At 34.5% G+C, this 21397-nt stretch overlaps 1 protein-coding gene across 1 annotated transcript in view; it reads right to left on the bottom strand.

Moving 5' to 3' along the window:
• Positions 1-1515: 1515 nt before the first annotated feature.
• Positions 1516-21397, bottom strand: part of LOC130447810 (dynein axonemal heavy chain 5) — a 97097-nt gene continuing 77215 nt past the window's right edge. The window contains exons 39-57 of the mRNA XM_056784836.1: positions 20432-20835; positions 20153-20379; positions 19559-19793; positions 19312-19498; positions 17266-17411; positions 16953-17201; positions 15737-16352; positions 13201-13434; positions 12811-13137; positions 12609-12751; positions 9911-10159; positions 9535-9856; positions 9069-9476; positions 8819-9012; positions 6353-6536; positions 5423-5649; positions 5244-5363; positions 5030-5182; positions 1516-1902 (exon numbers count right to left, since the gene is read on the bottom strand). Of these exons, the coding sequence (XP_056640814.1) occupies positions 1516-1902; positions 5030-5182; positions 5244-5363; positions 5423-5649; positions 6353-6536; positions 8819-9012; positions 9069-9476; positions 9535-9856; positions 9911-10159; positions 12609-12751; positions 12811-13137; positions 13201-13434; positions 15737-16352; positions 16953-17201; positions 17266-17411; positions 19312-19498; positions 19559-19793; positions 20153-20379; positions 20432-20835 (5012 nt within the window). The remainder of the gene's footprint in view (positions 1903-5029; positions 5183-5243; positions 5364-5422; positions 5650-6352; positions 6537-8818; positions 9013-9068; positions 9477-9534; positions 9857-9910; positions 10160-12608; positions 12752-12810; positions 13138-13200; positions 13435-15736; positions 16353-16952; positions 17202-17265; positions 17412-19311; positions 19499-19558; positions 19794-20152; positions 20380-20431; positions 20836-21397) is intronic.

Below are 21397 nucleotides of genomic sequence, written 5' to 3'. Positions count from 1 at the left end.
CCAACATAACAGATTGTCCACCACCTTAAGGCTAGTTTAGATCAGATACTGAGGTTAGGTAACTTTAAACAAGATTAATTGAGGTTAGGTAATGTTAAACTGAGGTTAAGTAACGTTAAACAAGATTAATTGAGCTTAGGTAACGTTAACATGAGGTTAGGTAACGTTAAACAAGATTAATTGAGGTTAGGTAATGTTAAACTGAGGTTAAGTAACGTTAAACAAGATTAATTGAGCTTAGGTAACGTTAACATGAGATTAGGTAACGTTAAACAAGATTAATTGAGGTTAGGTAATGTTAACATGAGGTTAGGTAACGTTAAACAAGATTAATTGAGGTTAGGTAATGTTAAACTGAGGTTAAGTAACGTTAAACAAGATTAATTGAGCTTAGGTAACGTTAACATGAGATTAGGTAACGTTAAACAAGATTAATTGAGGTTAGGTAATGTTAACATGAGGTTAGGTAACGTTAAACAAGATTAATTGAGGTTAGGTAACGTTAAACTGGGGTTAAGTGAAGTTAGGTAACTTTAAACAAGATTAATTGAAGTTAGGTGATGTTAAACTGAGGTTAGGTAACGTTAAAACAAGATTAACTGAGGTTAGGTAACGTTAAACTGGGGTTAAGTGAGGTTAGGTAACGTTAAACAAGATTAATTGAGGTTAGGTAACGTTAAACTGGGGTTAAGTGAGGTTAGGTAACTTTAAACAAGATTAATTGAGGTTAGGTAATGTTAAACTGAGGTTAGGTAACGTTAAACAAGTTTAATTGAAGTTAGGTGATGTTAAACTGAGGTTAGGTAACGTTAAACAAGATTAACTGAGGTTAGGTAACGTTAAACTGGGGTTAAGTGAGGTTAGGTAACTTTAAACAAGATTAATTGAGGTTAGGTAATGTTAAACTGAGGTTAGGTAACGTTAAACTGAGGTTAGGTAACGTTAAACAAGATTAATTGAGGTTAGGTAACGTTAAACTGGGGTTAAGTGGGGTTAGGTAACTTTAAACAAGATTAATTGAGGTTAGGTAATGTTAAACTGAGGTTAGGTAATGTTAAACAAGATTAACTGAGGTTAAGTAACGTTAAACTGGAGTTAAGTGAGGTTAGGTAACTTTAAACAAGATTAATTGAGGTTAGGTAATGTTAAACTGAGGTTAGGTAACGTTAAACTGAGGTTAGGTAACGTTAAACAAGTTTAATTGAAGATAGGTAACGTTAAACAAGATTAACTGAGGTTAGGTAACGTTAAACAAGATTAATTGAGGTTAGGTAACGTTAAATAAGGTTAAGTAAGGTTAGAAAACGTCGGGAAGGTAAGCGAAATAAGATAAGATACGAAACGCAGTTGTTTAGAATAGAATGATACGAAAATGTCATTTTTAATAACTTTTATTATAACCCAGTGCAAATGTTACAACAAATGAAGCGCTTCGAGAAGCGATCTCATCATGAGGCAACTACAAAATGGAAAATTTTTCATTAAAAATTCATATTTTCAAATGTATTAAAAAATTTATTTGATATCGCACAAAAGTGCCACCCCCCTCAACGTCCAATGTCGAGGATTGTGATCAGTTTCGAAATCGATCGAACCGACGTATTTCTGATCGGTCCTTTGGGGTTTTCTATAAATAGGACATTCGTACAATTTGGGATCTTTTCCTGCCGTCGTATTTATAGCGAAAATGTAAATGACAGGCATTTGTTCGTACAAAACTTTCGGTTTACTTTCGATTAATTTTCCAGTTCTTCTATCCAAACCGGCGCCTTCCAGAAATAAACCGTGAACGTATACGCCTTCCGCGGGACTTTCTTTGATCTCTTCTTTACCCTGTTTTGTGATCATGTTCTGTAGTACTACAGAATCTAACGCCCAACCTTTGTGAGCTCGGGTTACGTCCTGAAAAATAATTATATGAAATAATGTAATATTCGACATTCGAAAAAAACGCCCATCGTTAACTATACAATTTGAAAAATTATAAATTTAACGAAGTTCCTTGTAATGCTTATATTATATTTCTTGAATTTTGACTTTTCCCTGTATTATTCATTTTAAATTCCAATCTCTATCAGATTTTTCATCAATAGTTTTCCTTCCCGAACGGATTTCTCTCGAAGAAAAATGAAATTGGCGCAGTCAGTAGGATTGTGATTTTTAAATGCGACGAAATACTTGCAAGATGATAATTATATAACTTTTTCTCGATTTCTTTGTTTATTTTTTCGCGTAAAAAGATGTTTAATACCCAACAACATCAACAATTTCCATTTCCATGATTATTGAACGTATTTGTCATATTTGTGTCAAATTTTGACTTTTCTCTATATTTTTCTTAAAGAAAAGTAAAATTGGCGCAGTCAGTAGGATACTGATTATGAAAATACTGAATTTTTGGAAATTAAATTGAGCAATTGCAGAAAAAACATCAATAAATTAGAAAATCCCCTTTATATATAGCGTCAAAAGCTATCTACAAATCTGTGTTTGTTGTTATTACAGAATTTTCGTTTCTACGAGGTCGGTTCAAATGTTTATGGGCCAAGTACTTCTGGTACCGTAAAGTAAATGAAAATTCTGCGTATCCATGCGACGAAATACTTCCATGATGATAATTATATAACTTTTCCTCGATTTCTTTGTTTATCTTTTCGCGTAAAACATGTTTAATATCAGAATTTCTTTTCTTCAGCAACGACAAGATAAATTGTTTCCATTTTCATGATTATTGAACGTATCTGTCATATTTATGTCAAATTTTGACAGTTGACAACAAAAATACGGCGAAAACTGACGTGGCGAAAGTCGCTACTTCTGTCAATGTTGTTTTTAAAGTTTTTAGTTTTAATGAAGTTTGACAAATTAACGATTTTCCTTTCCGGGTTGTTTTTATCTTAATTTCGGGATAAATTGGGTCGAAAGAACTAATGAGGACAGGATTGGTGACCGAATGATGTTTTGGAGAAATTTCATGATTATTGAACGTATTTGTCATATTTATGTCAAATTTTGACTTTTCTCTGTATTTTTCATCTTAAATTCTAATATCTATTAGATTTTTCATAAATAGTTTTCCTTCCCGAACGGATTTTTCTCGAAGAAAAATAAAATTGGCGCAGTCAGTAGGATAGTGATACATACAGCATAAACAATTTCCATTTTCATGATTATTGAACGTATCTGTCATATTTATGTCAAATTTTGACAGTTGACAACAAAAATACGGCGAAAACTGACGTGGCGAAAGTCGCTACTTCTGTCAATGTTGTTTTTAAAGTTTTTAGTTTTAATGAAGTTTGACAAATTAACGATTTTCCTTTCCGGGTTGTTTTTATCTTAATTTCGGGATAAATTGGGTCGAAAGAACTAATGAGGACAGGATTGGTGACCGAATGATGTTTTGGAGAAATTTCATGATTATTGAACGTATTTGTCATATTTGTGTCAAATTTTGACTTTTCTCTATATTTTTCTTAAAGAAAAGTAAAATTGGCGCAGTCAGTAGGATACTGAATATGAAAATACTGAATTTTTGGAAATTAAATTGAGCAATTGCAGAAAAAACATCAATAAATTAGAAAATCCCCTTTATATATAGCGTCAAAAGCTATCTACAAATCTGTGTTTGTTGTTATTACAGAATTTTCGTTTCTACGAGGTCGGTTCAAATGTTTATGGGCCAAGTACTTCTGGTACCGTAAAGTAAATGAAAATTCTGCGTATCCATGCGACGAAATACTTCCATGATGATAATTATATAACTTTTCCTCGATTTCTTTGTTTATCTTTTCGCGTAAAACATGTTTAATATCCGAATTTCTTTTCTTCAGCAACGACAAGATAAATTGTTTCCATTTTCATGATTATTGAACGTATCTGTCATATTTATGTCAAATTTTGACAGTTGACAACAAAAATACGGCGAAAACTGACGTGGCGAAAGTCGCTACTTCTGTCAATGTTGTTTTTAAAGTTTTTAGTTTTAATGAAGTTTGACAAATTAACGATTTTCCTTTCCGGGTTGTTTTTATCTTAATTTCGGGATAAATTGGGTCGAAAAAACTAATGAGGACAGGATTGGTGACCGAATGATGTTTTGGAGAAATTTCATGATTATTGAACGTATTTGTCATATTTATGTCAAATTTTGACTTTTCTCTGTATTTTTCATCTTAAATTCTAATATCTATTAGATTTTTCATAAATAGTTTTCCTTCCCGAACGGATTTTTCTCGAAGAAAAATAAAATTGGCGCAGTCAGTAGGATAGTGATACATACAGCATAAACAATTTCCATTTCCATGATTATTGAACGTATCTGTCATATTTATGTCAAATTTTGACAGTTGACAACAAAAATACGGCGAAAACTGACGTGGCGAAAGTCGCTACTTCTGTCAATGTTGTTTTTAGTTTTAATGAAGTTTGACAAATTAACGATTTTCCTTTCCGGGTTGTTTTTATCTTAATTTCGGGATAAATTGGGTCGAAAGAACTAATGAGGACAGGATTGGTGACCGAATGATGTTTTGGAGAAATTTCATGATTATTGAACGTATTTGTCATATTTATGTCAAATTTTGACTTTTCTCTGTATTTTTCATCTTAAATTCTAATATCTATTAGATTTTTCATAAATAGTTTTCCTTCCCGAACGGATTTTTCTCGAAGAAAAATAAAATTGGCGCAGTCAGTAGGATAGTGATACATACAGCATAAACAATTTCCATTTCCATGATTATTGAACGTATCTGTCATATTTATGTCAAATTTTGACAGTTGACAACAAAAATACGGCGAAACTAGACGTGGCGAAAGTCGCTACTTCTGTCAATGTTGTTTTTAGTTTTAATGAAGTTTGACAAATTAACGATTTTCCTTTCCGGGTTGTTTTTATCTTAATTTCGAGAAAAATTGGGTCGAAAGAACTAATGAGGACAGGATTGGTGACCGAATGACGTTTTGGAGAAATACGATGGTAGTAAAAAGGGGCGGAAAAAAATATTGGAGACCCACGTATACTCACTTGTCTCATAGCGGTTAGAAAACCTTGAGGATTAAAAAATCCAGTCATCCAAAAGACGGTCGGTTTCCCATTTTGACACCAGCTACGAAATTGAGCGTCTCGTTCTAAAAGCTCGGTGTACCAAAAACCCAAAGTCGCCGATTCCCACGAAACCTAAATATTTTTATTAACACAAAAAAAAACATGAAAATAAAACAGATAATTACTATCATACTTTTTGCCATTTTTCCGGTATCCTAGCGTCGTACATGGAATCCAAAGACGTCCTCAAATTTTGACTCATAACAATCGTACCGTCAATAGCTAATTTCAAATCCGTCAAAGTCGATTTCACCTAAAAAGAAAAAATCGAATGAAATCTCCGAGTCGATATTTTCCCCAAAATTAACGTACTTCTTTTAAAACTTTCTGTATCCTATCGACTTCTTGTCTTAGGAATATATTCATCGGCAACAAAGGTCCCATTCTTTGTAGGGCTTCTCTAACTTCGAAACTGTTGTAGGGTTTCGGAAGCTTCTCCAACATGTCTTCGGCTAAACAATAAACGACGCTTTCTCTAGTTTCCCCTCCGCCGCCGCCCCCTTCCTTCGGTTGAACGTTCAAAATGGTATCAAGAATACCTGGAATTAAATGCATTAACCCAATTTGAACGCTAAGATGTTTCAGGATGACATCTTTGATCAGAAAAGCAAAAGAACGGATTCAAATCGCACGCTCGCGGTCAAAAACTAGCAGAAATTTGTTGATTCCAATCCGTAGCGATGCGGATGGACATTGGGATCAAGTTCGTCCAGGAACCTCCTGGAAAAGCCACGTTTTCTTTTGTCCAATACTTCATCAGGTATTCTGTAGCTTCCATCGCCACCAAACATGCACTCTATGGTTTCGTATGAAAAGAGAACGGAGCCCCAATGGCTCAAATCTTAAGCCTTAACATTGTCCAACTCTTGTTGGACTCGAGCACCAGCGAGGTTTTAATGAATCGGTCATCACTCTAGGATGTGCTCCTTTTTCTTCGGGAATCGCGTCTTCGTTGACAGCTGTCACTTTTTTTGGTAACGACGGTAAATTTTGGACTGATTCATGTTCAGAGCAGAAACCACTGACCTTATCGCGATAGGGTGAACGCTTGAACAGTTTTATCACGTGTTGTGTCAATTTTTTGGTAGAATTCTCGTTGGTTGTTAACGAAATTGACGTTTGACAGTGTCGGCGTTTAGTTTTTTTTTGTCCGAGTCGATTTTTTTGCACGAGAATGTATATCGAGAAATTTGCATGAAGTTTGGCAACGTTTTTTTTTATGTTGACGTATTAAAAATTTACCTTTCGCTGTATTAATTTGATATGTAATGTCGGCGTTGGCGTGTAAACCGAAAACTTCCGGCGTATCCGTCGCCTGTAAACTATTTACGTAATCGATGTATCCTTGGAGGTTCCTTGTTTGTGGTACTTTGTATCCTTTGTAAAATTCGAATCCCGGTCGGAGGAGGACGTCGCAAAACCATACCTCAAAAGGAAAGAAATGAAAATATTTCACATTTAATATGGTCGAATATTTGAAAAATTATCATAAAATGCAGTTTAATCAAATTATACAGGGTATTTAAAAAGATTTGATCAGACCATTATTTTCATATCTAAATCGAAAAGAAAATAAACACCCTGTATATGAATTAGTGACAAAATGAATTTGTATATCGAGATTTTCAATCAATTATAACAAAAAAAGCAATTATCTATATACCGTGTGAAGCTAAAACTAAACTGATGATTTTTCAATTTATTTTTCCAAAAGTTTTTTTTTTATTTGTTTTTTTAATATATACGATATATCGTTTCGTTTTTTAGAGCTGTCCTTTAATCAAAATCCATTGTTTTGTGTGACCTTTTATATTAAATATGTCAATTATACAGGGTGGCAATAAAAATTATTCAAAAAAGATATCGAAAAAAATGTAATATGATGACTAATCATTACTTAACAAGATGCGACACCCTGTATATATCCTTAAATTCGAATTTTTCTCAATACTTTTTGTCACAGCATGAATTTCTACCGAATTATACAGGGTATTTAAAAAGATATAGCCAGACCATTATTTTTATATTTAAATCGTTAGAAAATAAACACCCTGTATATGGAGAAAAAGTACATTTAATTCGTTTATTGAAATTTTCATTTAGTTTTGAAAAAATCGCAAATATCTGCGTATCGAAATATTTCACATTAAATATGTTACAGGGTGATAATAAAAATTATTCGAAAAATTCATCGGAATAAGAATTGTGTAACAAAATACGACACCCTGTATATATCCTCATATTCGAATTTTTCACAATTCTCGCTGTTAAAATATGCATTCCTACCGAATTATACAGGGTATTTAAAAAGATATAGCCAAACCATTATTTTTATATCTAAATCGGGAAAAAAATAAACACCCTGTATACGAATAAGTCACGAAATTTGTATATCGAGATTTTCAATTAATTATAACGAAAAAACCAATTATCTTTATACCGGGTGATGCTAAAACTAAACTGATGATTTTTAAATTTATTTTTCAAAAAAATTTTTTTTTGTATTCTCAATATGTACGATATATCGTCTAATTTTTTAGAGCTTTCTCTTTTAGAGCATTCTCTTAATCAAAATCCATCGTTTTGTGCAATCTTTAATATTAAATATGTCAATTATACAGGGTGGCAATAAAAATTATTCAAAAAAAATAAAAAAAAATGTAAAATGATGATTAATCATTACTTAACAAGATACGACACCCTGTATATATTCTCATATTTGAATTTTTCTCAATTCTCGTTGTAACAGCACGAATTTCTAACGAATTATACAGGGTACTTAAAAAGATATAACCAGACCATTATTTTTATATCTAAATCGTTAGAAAAATAAACACCCTGTATATGAATAAGTCGCAAAATTTGTATATCGAGATATTCAATTAATTATAACGAAAAAAGCAATTATTTTTATACCGGGTGATGCTAAAACTAAACTGATGATTTTTAAATTTATTTTTCAAAAATTTTTTATTTTATTTTTTTTAATATATACGATATATCGTCTCATTTTTTAGAGCTTTCTCTTTTAGAGCATTCTCTTAATCAAAATCCAGCGTTTTGTGCAATATTTTATATTAAATATGTCAATTATACAGGGTGGCAATAAAAATTATTCAAAAAAAATTAAAAAAATGTAAAATGATGATTAATCATTACTTAACAAGATACGACACCCTGTATATATTCTCATATTTGAATTTTTCTCAATTCTCGTTGTAACAGCACGAATTTCTACCGAATTATACAGGGTATTTAAAAAGATATAGCCAGACCATTATTTTTATATCTAAATCGTTAGAAAAATGAACACCCTGTATATGGAGAAAACGTACATTTAATTCGTTTATTGAAATTTTCATTTAATTTTGAAAAAATCGCAAATATTTCACATCAAATATGTTACAGGGTGATAATAAACACCTTGTATATCTCTTCAAAAATAATTTTACGTAAATTTTTTTGTTGTAATATCTAATTTCACCAAATTATAAAAAATATTATGGCCGTAACAAGTTTTATAACGAAATGGTTTCGAAAATTATAAATATCTGTATACGGGGTAGTCTAAAAAAATAATACGGATTTAAATACTTTCAAATAGTTTAACTATATTCGAATTCATTATTTTCCGATATTTTTTTTTCTTTCTGTTTAAGAGTATACGACGTAATTATACGGGGTATCGACGATTTTTTGTATACCTACCTGCGTAAAAGTCGTCAAAAGCCTTTTATCGAAATCGTCGGTGACTCTACCGCCGTACTGAACTTCGCCGAGCATATAACAAACGGTAGGCCAAGAAACTCCTTTTTTAGGATCCATATCGTCCAAATGATTCTGAATGAATTGGACGCTGGCCGCGAAATCCGCTTGATTGAATTCGTACGGGACGTTCCAACCTGCAATACACGCAACCCTAAATACCGATTCCTTGTATTCGGTGTTGCATATATACCTAAAGGTCCGAATTTTCTTCTTTCTTGAACGACGGTATGCAAAAACGCGACGGCGTACAACAACGGAGGCCACTGCGCCTGCGCGGAATAATCCAAAAAATCCTGCGTGATATTTTGATACGTCCTTTTCATACTAGCTCTGATACCTTGGGGCGGTTCGTTCGTAAACTTTATCGCCATTTGTAACAATCCGATAGGGAATAATTCGTGAACTTCCGTCGTTAACCATATCCGGAAACTATCTTCTATCGCTTCCGTATCCGCCATCATGGACATTACTTCCGTAGCGAACGGTAAAGACAAATGAATGTTTTGCAATAGAACCCAACCGCCGTTAACCATCGACGATTCTATCATATCCTTGGCGACGATTTCTTGACCTTGTCCCATAGAAACCGCCTTCAAAGCTGAAAATACCCGCGAGATTTGGGAGAAATGAAGGATTTGTGTCGTTAGGATACTCACGTATATCCTTCGATTTAGCTAGGGAGGATATCTGCGGAGAAGGATCCGATCCAATGGAAAGTATACAAATAAGAGGCGTTCTTGTGTCCGATTCGTTCCAAGTAGCTTCCAAATCTAAAATGCACGGTTCTCCGTATTCTTCACCAAGAGAATCCATTATATATTTTCTAGCTTGAGATAAAGTTCGATCCGGACTCCAAGATCTTATTAAAATCAATTTTCTGAATACGTCCAAACATTTTTGATATCCGCACGGTATATCTTCTTCTTCGGGACGTTCTTTTTCGTACCAAATCCGCCATTCTTTTTCGTTATTTTCAATCTGGAACGTTATCGTTTTCGTAAATAAAATTTTTAATATTTTCAGCGATGCTACCTTTGTTAATATATCAGAAAAAGTTGGTAGCTTGTTAATTTCGACTAGATTTAACCAAGTAATGTCCAAAATCCATTTGAAAGGCTTAGGGGCGACGGCGTTCAGATCTAGAGAAGCGCCTCCTTTTATGAAAGCCATAAATTCTTCGTGTTTTATGGTACCTTCATACAAATCGATCTTCATCGCCATCATTAACGTAAACAGAGATTTGTGTCTTTCGTACAAACTCCTCTGCGTAAAAATCCATACCTAAAATCATATCAAACAGTTGAATCGATGTTACACCAAAATAAAACAACAACCAAAACCAAAAACTTCAAGAAATCGTGGGAGGAAACAAAGACTGATGTAGAAATCGATGAAGACCCAAACTGGAGAAAAAAAAATCACCAAAATACTGATGTTACTAATAAAACAGCGTTTCCAGCTCGGATATAAACCATTAAAAGTCTTCGAAATGATGTCCAAACCCAACAGAATATCCTGGTGAAACAAGAAGAAGAAGATGACAAGAGAAGTGATGTAGAAATCGATGAAGACCCAACCCGGAGAAATAAATCACCAAAATACTGATGTTAATAATGAAACAGCGTTCGCAGCTCGGATATAAACCATTAAAAGTCTTCGAAATGATGTCCAAACCCAACAGAATATCCTGGTGAATCAAGAAGAAGAAGATGACAAGAAAAGTGATGTAGAAATCGATGAAGACCCAACCCGGAGAAAAAAATCACCAAAATACTGATGTTACTAATAAAACAGCGTTTCCAGCTCGGATATAAACCATTAAAAGTCTTCGAAATGATGTCCAAACCCAACAGAATATCCTGGTGGATCAAGAAGAAGAAGATGACAAGAAAAGTGATGTAGAAATCGATGAAGACCCAACCCGGAGAAAAAAAATCACCAAAATACTGATGTTACTAATAAAACAGCGTTTCCAGCTCGGATATAAACCATTAAAAGTCTTCGAAATGATGTCCAAACCCAACAGAATATCCTGGTGGATCAAGAAGAAGAAGATGACAAGAAAAGTGATGTAGAAATCGATGAAGACCCAACCCGGAGAAAAAAATCACCAAAATACTGATGTTACTAATAAAACAGCGTTTCCAGCTCGGATATAAACCATTAAAAGTCTTCGAAATGATGTCCAAACCCAACAGAATATCCTGGTGAATCAAGAAGAAGAAGATGACAAGAAAAGTGATGTAGAAATCGATGAAGACCCAACCCGGAGAAAAAAAATCACCAAAATACTGATGTTAATAATGAAACAGCGTTTCCAGCTCGGATATAAACCATTAAAAGTCTTCAAAATGATGTCCAAACCCAACAGAATATCCTGGTGAAACAAGAAGAAGAAGATGACAAGAGAAGTGATGTAGAAATCGATGAAGACCCAACCCGGAGAAAAAAATCACCAAAATACTGATGTTACTAATAAAACAGCGTTTCCAGCTCGGATATAAACCATTAAAAGTCTTCAAAATGATGTCCAAACCCAACAGAATATCCTGGTGAATCAAGAAGAAGAAGATGACAAGAAAAGTGATGTAGAAATCGATGAAGACCCAACCCGGAGAAAAAAAATCACCAAAATACTGATGTTAATAATGAAACAGCGTTTCCAGCTCGGATATAAACCATTAAAAGTCTTCAAAATGATGTCCAAACCCAACAGAATATCCTGGTGAAACAAGAAGAAGAAGATGACAAGAGAAGTGATGTAGAAATCGATGAAGACCCAACCCGGAGAAAAAAAATCACCAAAATACTGATGTTAATAATGAAACAGCGTTTCCAGCTCGGATATAAACCATTAAAAGTCTTCAAAATGATGTCCAAACCCAACAGAATATCCTGGTGAATCAAGAAGAAGAAGATGACAAGAAAAGTGATGTAGAAATCGATGAAGACCCAACCCGGAGAAAAAAAATCACCAAAATACTGATGTTAATAATGAAACAGCGTTCGCAGCTCGGATATAAACCATTAAAAGTCTTCGAAATGATGTCCAAACCCAACAGAATATCCTGGTGAATCAAGAAGAAGAAGATGACAAGAAAAGTGATGTAGAAATCGATGAAGACCCAACCCGGAGAAAAAAAATCACCAAAATACTGATGTTAATAATGAAACAGCGTTTGCAGCTCGGATATAAACCATTAAAAGTCTTCGAAATGATGTCCAAACCCAACAGAATATCCTGGTGGATCAAGAAGAAGAAGATGACAAGAAAAGTGATGTAGAAATCGATGAAGACCCAACCCGGAGAAAAAAAATCACCAAAATACTGATGTTAATAATGAAACAGCGTTTCCAGCTCGGATATAAACCATTAAAAGTCTTCAAAATGATGTCCAAACCCAACAGAATATCCTGGTGAAACAAGAAGAAGAAGATGACAAGAGAAGTGATGTAGAAATCGATGAAGACCCAACCCGGAGAAAAAAAATCACCAAAATACTGATGTTAATAATGAAACAGCGTTTCCAGCTCGGATATAAACCATTAAAAGTCTTCGAAATGATGTCTAAACCCAACAGAATATCCTGGTGAAGATGCCAAGAGATAAGGAAATAGTACCAGAGAAGATTTCAAAGCTGCGATTGATAAAAACGAAGGATCATATGAGTATACAGCTTCAGGATGTAGATTCATAGCTAAAATTGAAAATTGTAATGTTACAACTTACCTCGTGCGTGAGATATTTCAAAATAATATTTATCCTGTCAAGTGTGTGGTTGCTTTTTTCCGACTTGGTGATGGAATTATCGAATAGGATCAAAAATTGCTTCAACGAATTCTGATACATCACGTTAACGTTACTCATTTCGACTAGAAGGAAATAAATAAGCAAGGAACGTTTCGATAATCGAAAAACAATGTGTTTTTACCAATTAAAAAATATAATATGGAGCCTCTGGCGGCGACGGCTCTAAATTCCTCCCGCGCTACATTGATCTTCTTCTCAGTGGCGACGGATACTGTTAATTTTTGTTTAACTTCTTCGGCCGTGGTTTTGGTGACTTGCAAAACGTTTATCAGTTCCTCGTCGTCGACCAAAGAACCTCTGGTGGAATTCAATCTACTTAATAGATTGGTTTCCAATTCTTTCATTCTTCTTTGATTTTGCATAACCGATTCGAATAGTGCGACTCGTTCGGCTTCCAAATCGGATTTTTCCATCAATATAACCCTGCCCAGAAGCTGATCTTCCAAACCTAAGTACCATAAAGAATCTATAACACTGACGGAGTTCTTTTGGATTCGTACGAATCACTCACCCAACATTGTTACCGTAAAATCGATAATCGACGTTTTAGCACTTATTTCCGGTGAATATGGAGGATTTGGTAATTTTGTTGTTATATAGAGCATGAATCCTTTAAGGACATCGCATTCTTTATCTCCCACTATTACTTTTTCTATAGAACCAGATTTGATGAAATTTTTTTCGAGGACGTTGTCCAAAACAGGATCCAGGTCTATGTCTATATCTTCTATAAGCAAGGGTTTTCCTGAAAAAAAAAAAAATTTATCCTTTCGAAAAATATTACGTGCGAAATTTTGTACTAAATCGAGAAACTTTTCGAATTTGCAATGTTTTATTACAATTTTTGTAGAGGGAGGCAAAATTGGCGCAGTCAATGGGATAATAAAATTCATTGAAACAACAAAATACATTTTATTTAATATTAGTGGGATTAAACAAAATTGACAGTTAATATAGTCGCCAATGAACCAGAAAACGCGGAAATCTGGAAAAATTAAACCTCTATAAAGGTCAAAATCAAACTTTTGATTTTCGAAAATACATTTCAACAATTCCAAAGGCATTTCAATGAAGAATTTTCATGGAAAATGGCTAAAACTAGAATTCCAGCTTTCCCAATTGAAATTATAAGTAATCAGATGTTTCATAGTGCACACTATATTTATTTTACGACGTTACATATCGAAAAAACGTTTCGTGTTTATTTGGAAACAAGTTTCTAAAATAAAAAACCGATTTGATTGAAACAAAACAAAAATGAGAAACTTTTCGAATTTGCATTGTATGAAATGAATGCTTTATTACAATTTTCATAGATGGAGGTAAAATTGGCGCAGTCAATGGGATAATAAAATTCATTGAAACAACAAAATACATTTTATTTAATATTAGTGGGATTAAACAAAATTGACAGTTAATATAGTCGCCAATGAACCAGAAAACGCGGAAATCTGGAAAAATTAAACCTCTATAAAGGTCAAAATCAAACTTTTGATTTTCGAAAATACATTTTAACAATTCCAAAGGCATTTCAATGAAGAATTTTCATGGAAAATGGCTAAAACTAGAATTCCAGCTTTCCCAATTGAAATTATAAGTAATCAGATGTTTCATAGTGCACACTATATTTATTTTACGACGTTACATATCGAAAAAACGTTTCGTGTTTATTTGGAAACAAGTTTCTAAAATAAAAAACCGATTTGATTGAAAAAAAACAAAATCGATGAACATTTCGAATTTGCAGTGCATAAAATAAATGTTTTATTACAATTTTCATAGAGGGAGGCGAAATTGGCGCAGTCAATGGGATAATAAAATTCATTGAAACAACAAAATGCATATTATTTAATATTCGTGAGATTAAGCAAAATTGACAGTTAATATAGTGGCCAATGAATCAGAAAACGCTGAAATCTGGAAAATTAAATGTCTGTAAAGGTCAAAATCAAACTTTTGATTTTCGAAAATACATTTCAACAATTCCAAAGGCATTTCAATGAAGAATTTTCATGGAAAATGGCTAAAACTAGAATTCCAGCTTTCCCAATTGAAATTATAAGTAATCAGATGTTTCATAGTGCACACTATATTTATTTTACGACGTTACATATCGAAAAAACGTTTCGTGTTTATTTGGAAACAAGTTTCTAAAATAAAAAACCGATTTGGTTGAAAAAAAAACAAAATCGATGAACATTTCGAATTTGCAGTGCATAAAATAAATGTTTTATTACAATTTTCATAGAGGGAGGCGAAATTGGCGCAGTCAATGGGATAATAAAATTCATTGAAACAACAAAATACATTTTATTTAATATTAGTGGGATTAAACAAAATTGACAGTAAATATAGTCGTAAACGAATCAGAAAACGCTGAAATCTGGAAAATTAAATGTCTATAAAGGTCAAAATCAAACTTTTGGTTTTCGAAAATACATTTCAACAATTTCAATGAATAATTTATCATGGAAAATGGCTAAAACTAGAATTCCAGCTTTCCCAATTGAAATTATAAGTAATCAGATGTTTCATAGTGCACACTATATTTATTTTACGACGTTACATATCGAAAAAACGTTTCGTGTTTATTTGGAAACAAGTTTCTAAAATAAAAAACCGATTTGATTGAAAAAAAACAAAATCGATGAACATTTCGAATTTGCAGTGCATAAAATAAATGTTTTATTACAATTTTCATAGATGGAGGTAAAATTGGCGCAGTCAATGGGATAATAAAATTCATTGAAACAACAAAATGCATTTTATTTAATATTCGTGAGATTAAGCAAAATTGACAGTTAATATAGTCGCCAATGAATCAGAAAACGCTGAAATCTGGAAAATTAAATGTCTGTAAAGGTCAAAATCAAACTTTTGATTTTCGAAAATACATTTCAACAATTCCAAAGGCATTTCAATGAAGAATTTTCATGGAAAATGGCAAAATCTAGATTTCCAACTTTTCTAATTGAGCTTATTAGTAATTAGATGTTTCATAGTGCACACTATATTTATTCTACGACCTCAAATGTTGAAAAACTCACCTAATGACAGACAATCTTCTAAATGCGTTCTAAAATATTTGTGATTCAACGACGTTATCTGTAAATTATTATTGGCTTCCTTGTTTTTGATCCAAATCTTCCCCTGTATCTGCGGATCGATCAATAAAGGATACGATCTCGATTTGGTCACTATTAAAGCGTTTTGTACGGACAATTCGTCGTTGGGTAAACCTTGAAGGGTCCATTCGGATATAACCGCGTTTTCCACCAACATATTCGTAATATTGAGATTGTGAGTAAAAGGTATTAGACGCTGCCGTAGAATCCCCATCCAAGTTTTAACTAAATTCGCTCGAAATTCCTGATTGTAAGGACCGCAATAGGATAAGAATCCGGTAGCGAGTAAAACGTCGCCGACTAATCGTCCCAATTGTTCTTTGAATTGTTTACTCTGTTGCGTCCATCTGACTTTCTCGCCACCTAAACCGTTTATTAGAGCGGTGGCGGTATTCATTTTTCTCAAACACGAATTCGCCGCCTCCGTCAGTCTTTGTTTTTCCGTTACGGCGGCGTCGTATTGCTCTTTAACCTCTTTCAAAGATTGTTCCCGTTCTTCCAATTGTCGTTCAGCAGCAGCTAGATCTTCCATTGCGACCTAAAAAACCTCTAAATTATTATATATAAAGGTAATTCCGGGGAAAATTGGTCCGCCAGAATGCGGCTGCTAGTCCAGATCCTAAACCTCCCAAGAAAAATCTAAAACCATCACGGTGATTGGTTGGTAAAAGAAGAAGGAAAAACCCTGAATTCGAAGATGAACCGCCTCCAGATTTATAACCAAGCCTGGAAAGTCTGTATCAAAACAGCTGGAGTTCGCCCGCTAAATCCAAAAGCCATTCCGGAGTCGCTTTTAGTGAAAACATTGAGGAATCAACTGAAAGAAACATAGAACATGAATCGCAGACCCAATTAGCTTCAGATCCAGGTCCGAGTAGATCGAGTCGAACTGCGGATCAACCAACACCTCCACTGCCTGTAAAATTAAATCAAGTCGGCGAACAAGCCCAACAACTAAGACTTCTTTTGACAGTTGAAAGATCTCAAAGGGCAAAATAAGTACTGGCCATGTCTTCCTCTTTTTTCAGACCATTATGGTCTTTATTCCCGGATATCCTTGGAGAGATGGCCGGTTCTAGTTCCTGCCGTCTCTCCAGGAATTACCCCGCGTATATTTTTAAGTTGTTGTGATACGTACTTTCAATCTTGCTTCTTGTAATGTTAAATTCGCTTTTAGGGGTAATACTTCCCTATTTACACCGTGGAAAAACGCCATGGCTTTGGTCCAAGATAGTAACCCGGCAACGTCTCCGCACACTCTTTTAGCCGTGTCCATATTGTAGTCGTCCAGTTCGAAATAAGGTTGTAGTAGATCCACCATTTCGTTATTGATAATATCTTTGGGATAATTTTGTAATTGTAATAAGAATGTCGTGGAAGCCATCATCTGAAAAGTGAAACCATAAAAAAAACGAGTCGAAAATGTCTACTCGGATTTTTGTTGAAATTACCTTTAAAGATTCCGCCCAAGAAGGTTTCGGACATGGCGTGGCGGTATCGGCGACCGTCGGTTGTAGTTTTCTTTGGAATAAAATCAAAACGCAATCCATTATCCTCATGATTAAATGCGGCGGACGTCCTAATTTTCTCACAGTCGCTGAAAGTTGGAAAAAAATATAATGTCGCAGTCTAAATTTGGAAAAATGTAGAAACGGAAATCAAAAAGGTTCAAAATTCGAACCTTGATAATCTTTACGTGTCAGAAGTGTCCAAAACTTTCATCTAGGCATTCGTATCTTGCTAATGATATCCATAGTACAAGACTCTACATTATTTTCAATCAAAATGGTTCAAAACATGAACCTTGATGATCTTGAGATGTTAGAAATGTCCAAAACAAGTTTTAAGAGGTTCAAAACACGAACCTTGATGATCTTTACGTGTCAGAAGTGTCCAAGTGTCCAAAACTTTGATCTAGGCATTCATATCTTACTAATGATATCCATAGTACAAGCATCTGCATTATTTTCAAGCCAAAACGTTCAAAACATGAACCTCGATGATCTTGAGATGTCAGAAGTGTCCAAAACAAGTTTTAACATTCATTCCAAGCAGAAAGTGTCTAAAGTACAAGTTTCGATGTTGTTATCGAGGCAAAAAGGTTCAAAACACGAACCTCGATCATCTTGAGATGTCAAAAGTGTCCAAAACAAGTTTTAAAAGGTTCAAACCACGCACCTTGATGATCTTTACGTGTCAGAAGTGTCCAAAACAAGTTTTAAAAGGTTCAAAACATGAACCTTGATGATATTGAGATTTCAGAAGTGTCCAAAACAAGTTTTAACATTCATTCCAAGCAAAAAGTTTCTAAAGTACAAGTTTCGATGTTGTTATCGAGGCAAAAAGGTTCAAAACACGAACCTCGATGATCTTGAGATGTCAAAAGTGTCCAAAACAAGTTTTAAAAGGTTCAAAACATGAACCTTGATGATCTTGAGATGTCAGAAGTGTCCAAAACAAGTTTTAAAAGGTTCAAACCACGCACCTTGATGATCTTTACGTGTCAAAAGTGTCCAAGTGTCCAAAACTTTGATCTAGGCATTCATATCTTGCTAGTACAAGCCTCTGCGTTATTTTCCAGCCAAAACGTTCAAAACATGAACCTCGATGATCTTGAGATGTCAGAAGTGTCCAAAACAAGTTTTAAGAGGTTCAAACCACGCACCTTGATGATCTTTACGTGTCAAAAGTGTCCAAAACAAGTTTTAAAAGGTTCAAAACATGAACCTTTATGATCTTGAGATTTCAGAAGTGTCCAAAACAAGTTTTAACATTCATTCCAAGCAAAAAGTTTCTAAAGTACAAGTTTCGATGTTGTTATCGAGGCAAAAAGGTTCAAAACACGAACCTTGATGATCTTGAGATTTCAGAAGTGTCCAAAACTTTGCTCTAGGCATTCATATCTTGCTAATGATATCCATAGTACAAGTCTCTCCATTATTTTCAAGCCAAATGGTTCAAAACATGAACCTCGATGATCTTGAGATGTCAGAAGTGTCCAAAACAAGTTTTAAAAGGTACAAAACATGAACCTTGATGATCTTGAGATTTCAGAAGTGTCCAAAACAAGTTTTAAAAGGTTCAAAACACGAACCTTGATGATTTGTTCAGCCCATGGATATCCCATTCACGAACCTTGACGTTTTTTTCCAAAACAAGTATGTCCAAAGTGCAAACCTTCGATTTTTCATGAACTAGTAGACGCCAAAATGTTATTGAGTACATCGTGAACGTTAGTCCTTCAATTTTTGAACTGAATAGTGAATTAGAATCATTATTTAATTGGAAGGCACATTTCAAATTCAAAAATTGAAGAAACGGGCGCCGATCCTTTCTCTGAGGACTTTTCTCAAGCGAACCAAACTAGAAGAGGTCAAACAGCGATTCTTGGTTTCCATTTTCAGTATTTCCAAATCGGGTGCGTCCAAAGTACTAGACTTGGATTCCTTGCGAACCAGGAAAGTTCAAACAGCGATTCATTCTTGGGATATACTTACCAATATGCGCTGGTTTTATGGTATTCAAAGCCGCCTCGGCTTCTTCCAGCGCCGGTTTGGCGGCTTCTAGTTTTTCTTCGGCCAACGCCTTTTCGACCGCTATCGATTGTACGAGAACCTCGGCTTTCTCTTTAACTTTTTGAACTTGATTTTTCACGATTTCGGCCTGCATCGCCCTCTCGGTTACCTGTAATTAAATTTTAAGTCTTAATTTCAATATTTTGAGCCGAAAAAAAAAAAAATTTACCTCGGTAAGTACTCGTTCCGCTCTTTGGGAAGCTTCGACAAGTTCTTTTTCCATAACGGCAAGTTCTTTCTTCAGTACTAATACCGATGAAGAAGCCTCCGCCAGTTTCTCTAATCCTGTATCCATCCTCAGCGCACCGTTACTCAATTCTACCTGTTTATTATTATAAATGCTTTTATAACCGGCTATGAAGTTCAAGTACGACTTGGGCGTTACGTGAGTCGCCCTTCTGAACCTGAAAAAACCTAATTCGATATCTAGTACTGATCACAGATCTTCCAAATTAATAAATTATGATAGGGAAGGGACGGAGCAACTTTGCTCTATGTAGAAGTGTCGAGAGTATCTGAAATATCGACTAGGATTTAGCTCCAAGTCAGAAGGAAAATCCTAGTCGCTCTACTTAATACAGGAACGTCCAGAATTCTGATCTTGCTATTTTTTCCAAACCAGGTGCGTCTAAACTGTGAACCAAGGATGATTTTCCATCTGGAAGTGTTCAAATAGGAGGTTTGGCGTGTACAAACTCTATTTAAATCAAACTTTATCCATACCTGAAGGGTTAAGTACCATTGAAGAAGATAGGAACGTTACCTTTGAAAATATTCGATGGAAGTTTGAGCCACAACGTCTTGTATGGATCCTAGTGCGACGACCAATTCCTGTTTCACTTCTTCAGTGCAAGCGATTTCGAATTCGTCGAGAAAATGTTGAGCTACTAGTACCAGAGCGTCTTTCGGCCAAGGCTGGAACCAATCGATTGTACAACCGGATATTAGAGCCGGAAAACGTAAAGCTCGGTTCCTAAATTTCTCCCCGACCTACAAAATATGGCATTAAAAGAAAATAGAGTAATTCCAAGGATATTCTCACAGGTGAAAAGCAGAAAACGACGTGTAGATTTTGACAAGTCCTATTCATGAAATACTCCATTACGATTTCGTTGTTTAGTGTCCGTTTCGGATTTTCCCTCTTCATAATAGGCGTTAATTCTTGAATGATTTCGGCTTGGTCGTCTTTGGTGAAAAGATTGGAAATAACACCGGAAGAAAGTATATTATTCAAATATTCCAGGAATCCTTCTTCTTTTATATCGAGATCGGTGAATATGAAAGTAGTACCTTTGCCTTGACAACCGCAGGAACGGTACAAAGCCTTGAGATCTTCCAAAAAGTTACCAATATTGTAAGATCTGGTTAGAGCTATCTGAAACGTTTTATATCCGGCAATAAAGGACGATAATTTTGTTAAGGATTGCTTTCCACTACCGCCGACACCTAAAAGTTACAAATCTAGTTAATTCGGAAGACAAAAATATCCATCCAGGTCAAGGTACAAGTCTTGGTACACTCTTTCCAAACCAATAGAGTCTAGAATAAACCCTATGGTAATTGTTTCAAGTTGGTAAGGTCTAAAACACAAACTTTGATGATGTTTTGTAACTTGTAGTCTGAAAATTAGAAGTCCTAACATTATTGGATTCTTTAGAAGCTCGAAGTGTTCAAATACCGAATCTTGGTATTAATTTGTTAGTCAAGAATATCCAAAATGCAAATTTTCTTTGTTTTTTCAAGCTGGAATAATCAAAAGTGGGAACCTTGAGGATCTTTTCATTTATAGGCCAGATATGTCTGTCCAAATTGTATATTTGGCTTCTTCAATATCTAAGAATGTCCAAAGATCAAAATTTGACCTTCCCAAACAGACCAGGAATATTCGAAATGCAATTATTGGCACTCTTCACCATCTAATAGTGCCAAAAGAAAAAGCTTTAGTGTTATTGATCTTTGGCTCTATTTCTTGGCCAAATGTGCCCAAAATGTCAAATTGCCTTCTCCG

Source organism: Diorhabda sublineata, chromosome 8, assembly GCF_026230105.1.
Source record: "Diorhabda sublineata isolate icDioSubl1.1 chromosome 8, icDioSubl1.1, whole genome shotgun sequence".
Classification (NCBI taxonomy): domain Eukaryota; kingdom Metazoa; phylum Arthropoda; class Insecta; order Coleoptera; family Chrysomelidae; genus Diorhabda; species Diorhabda sublineata.
The sequence above is the reverse complement of the archived record's forward strand: the minus strand, read 5'-3'. Positions and strand labels throughout refer to the sequence as shown.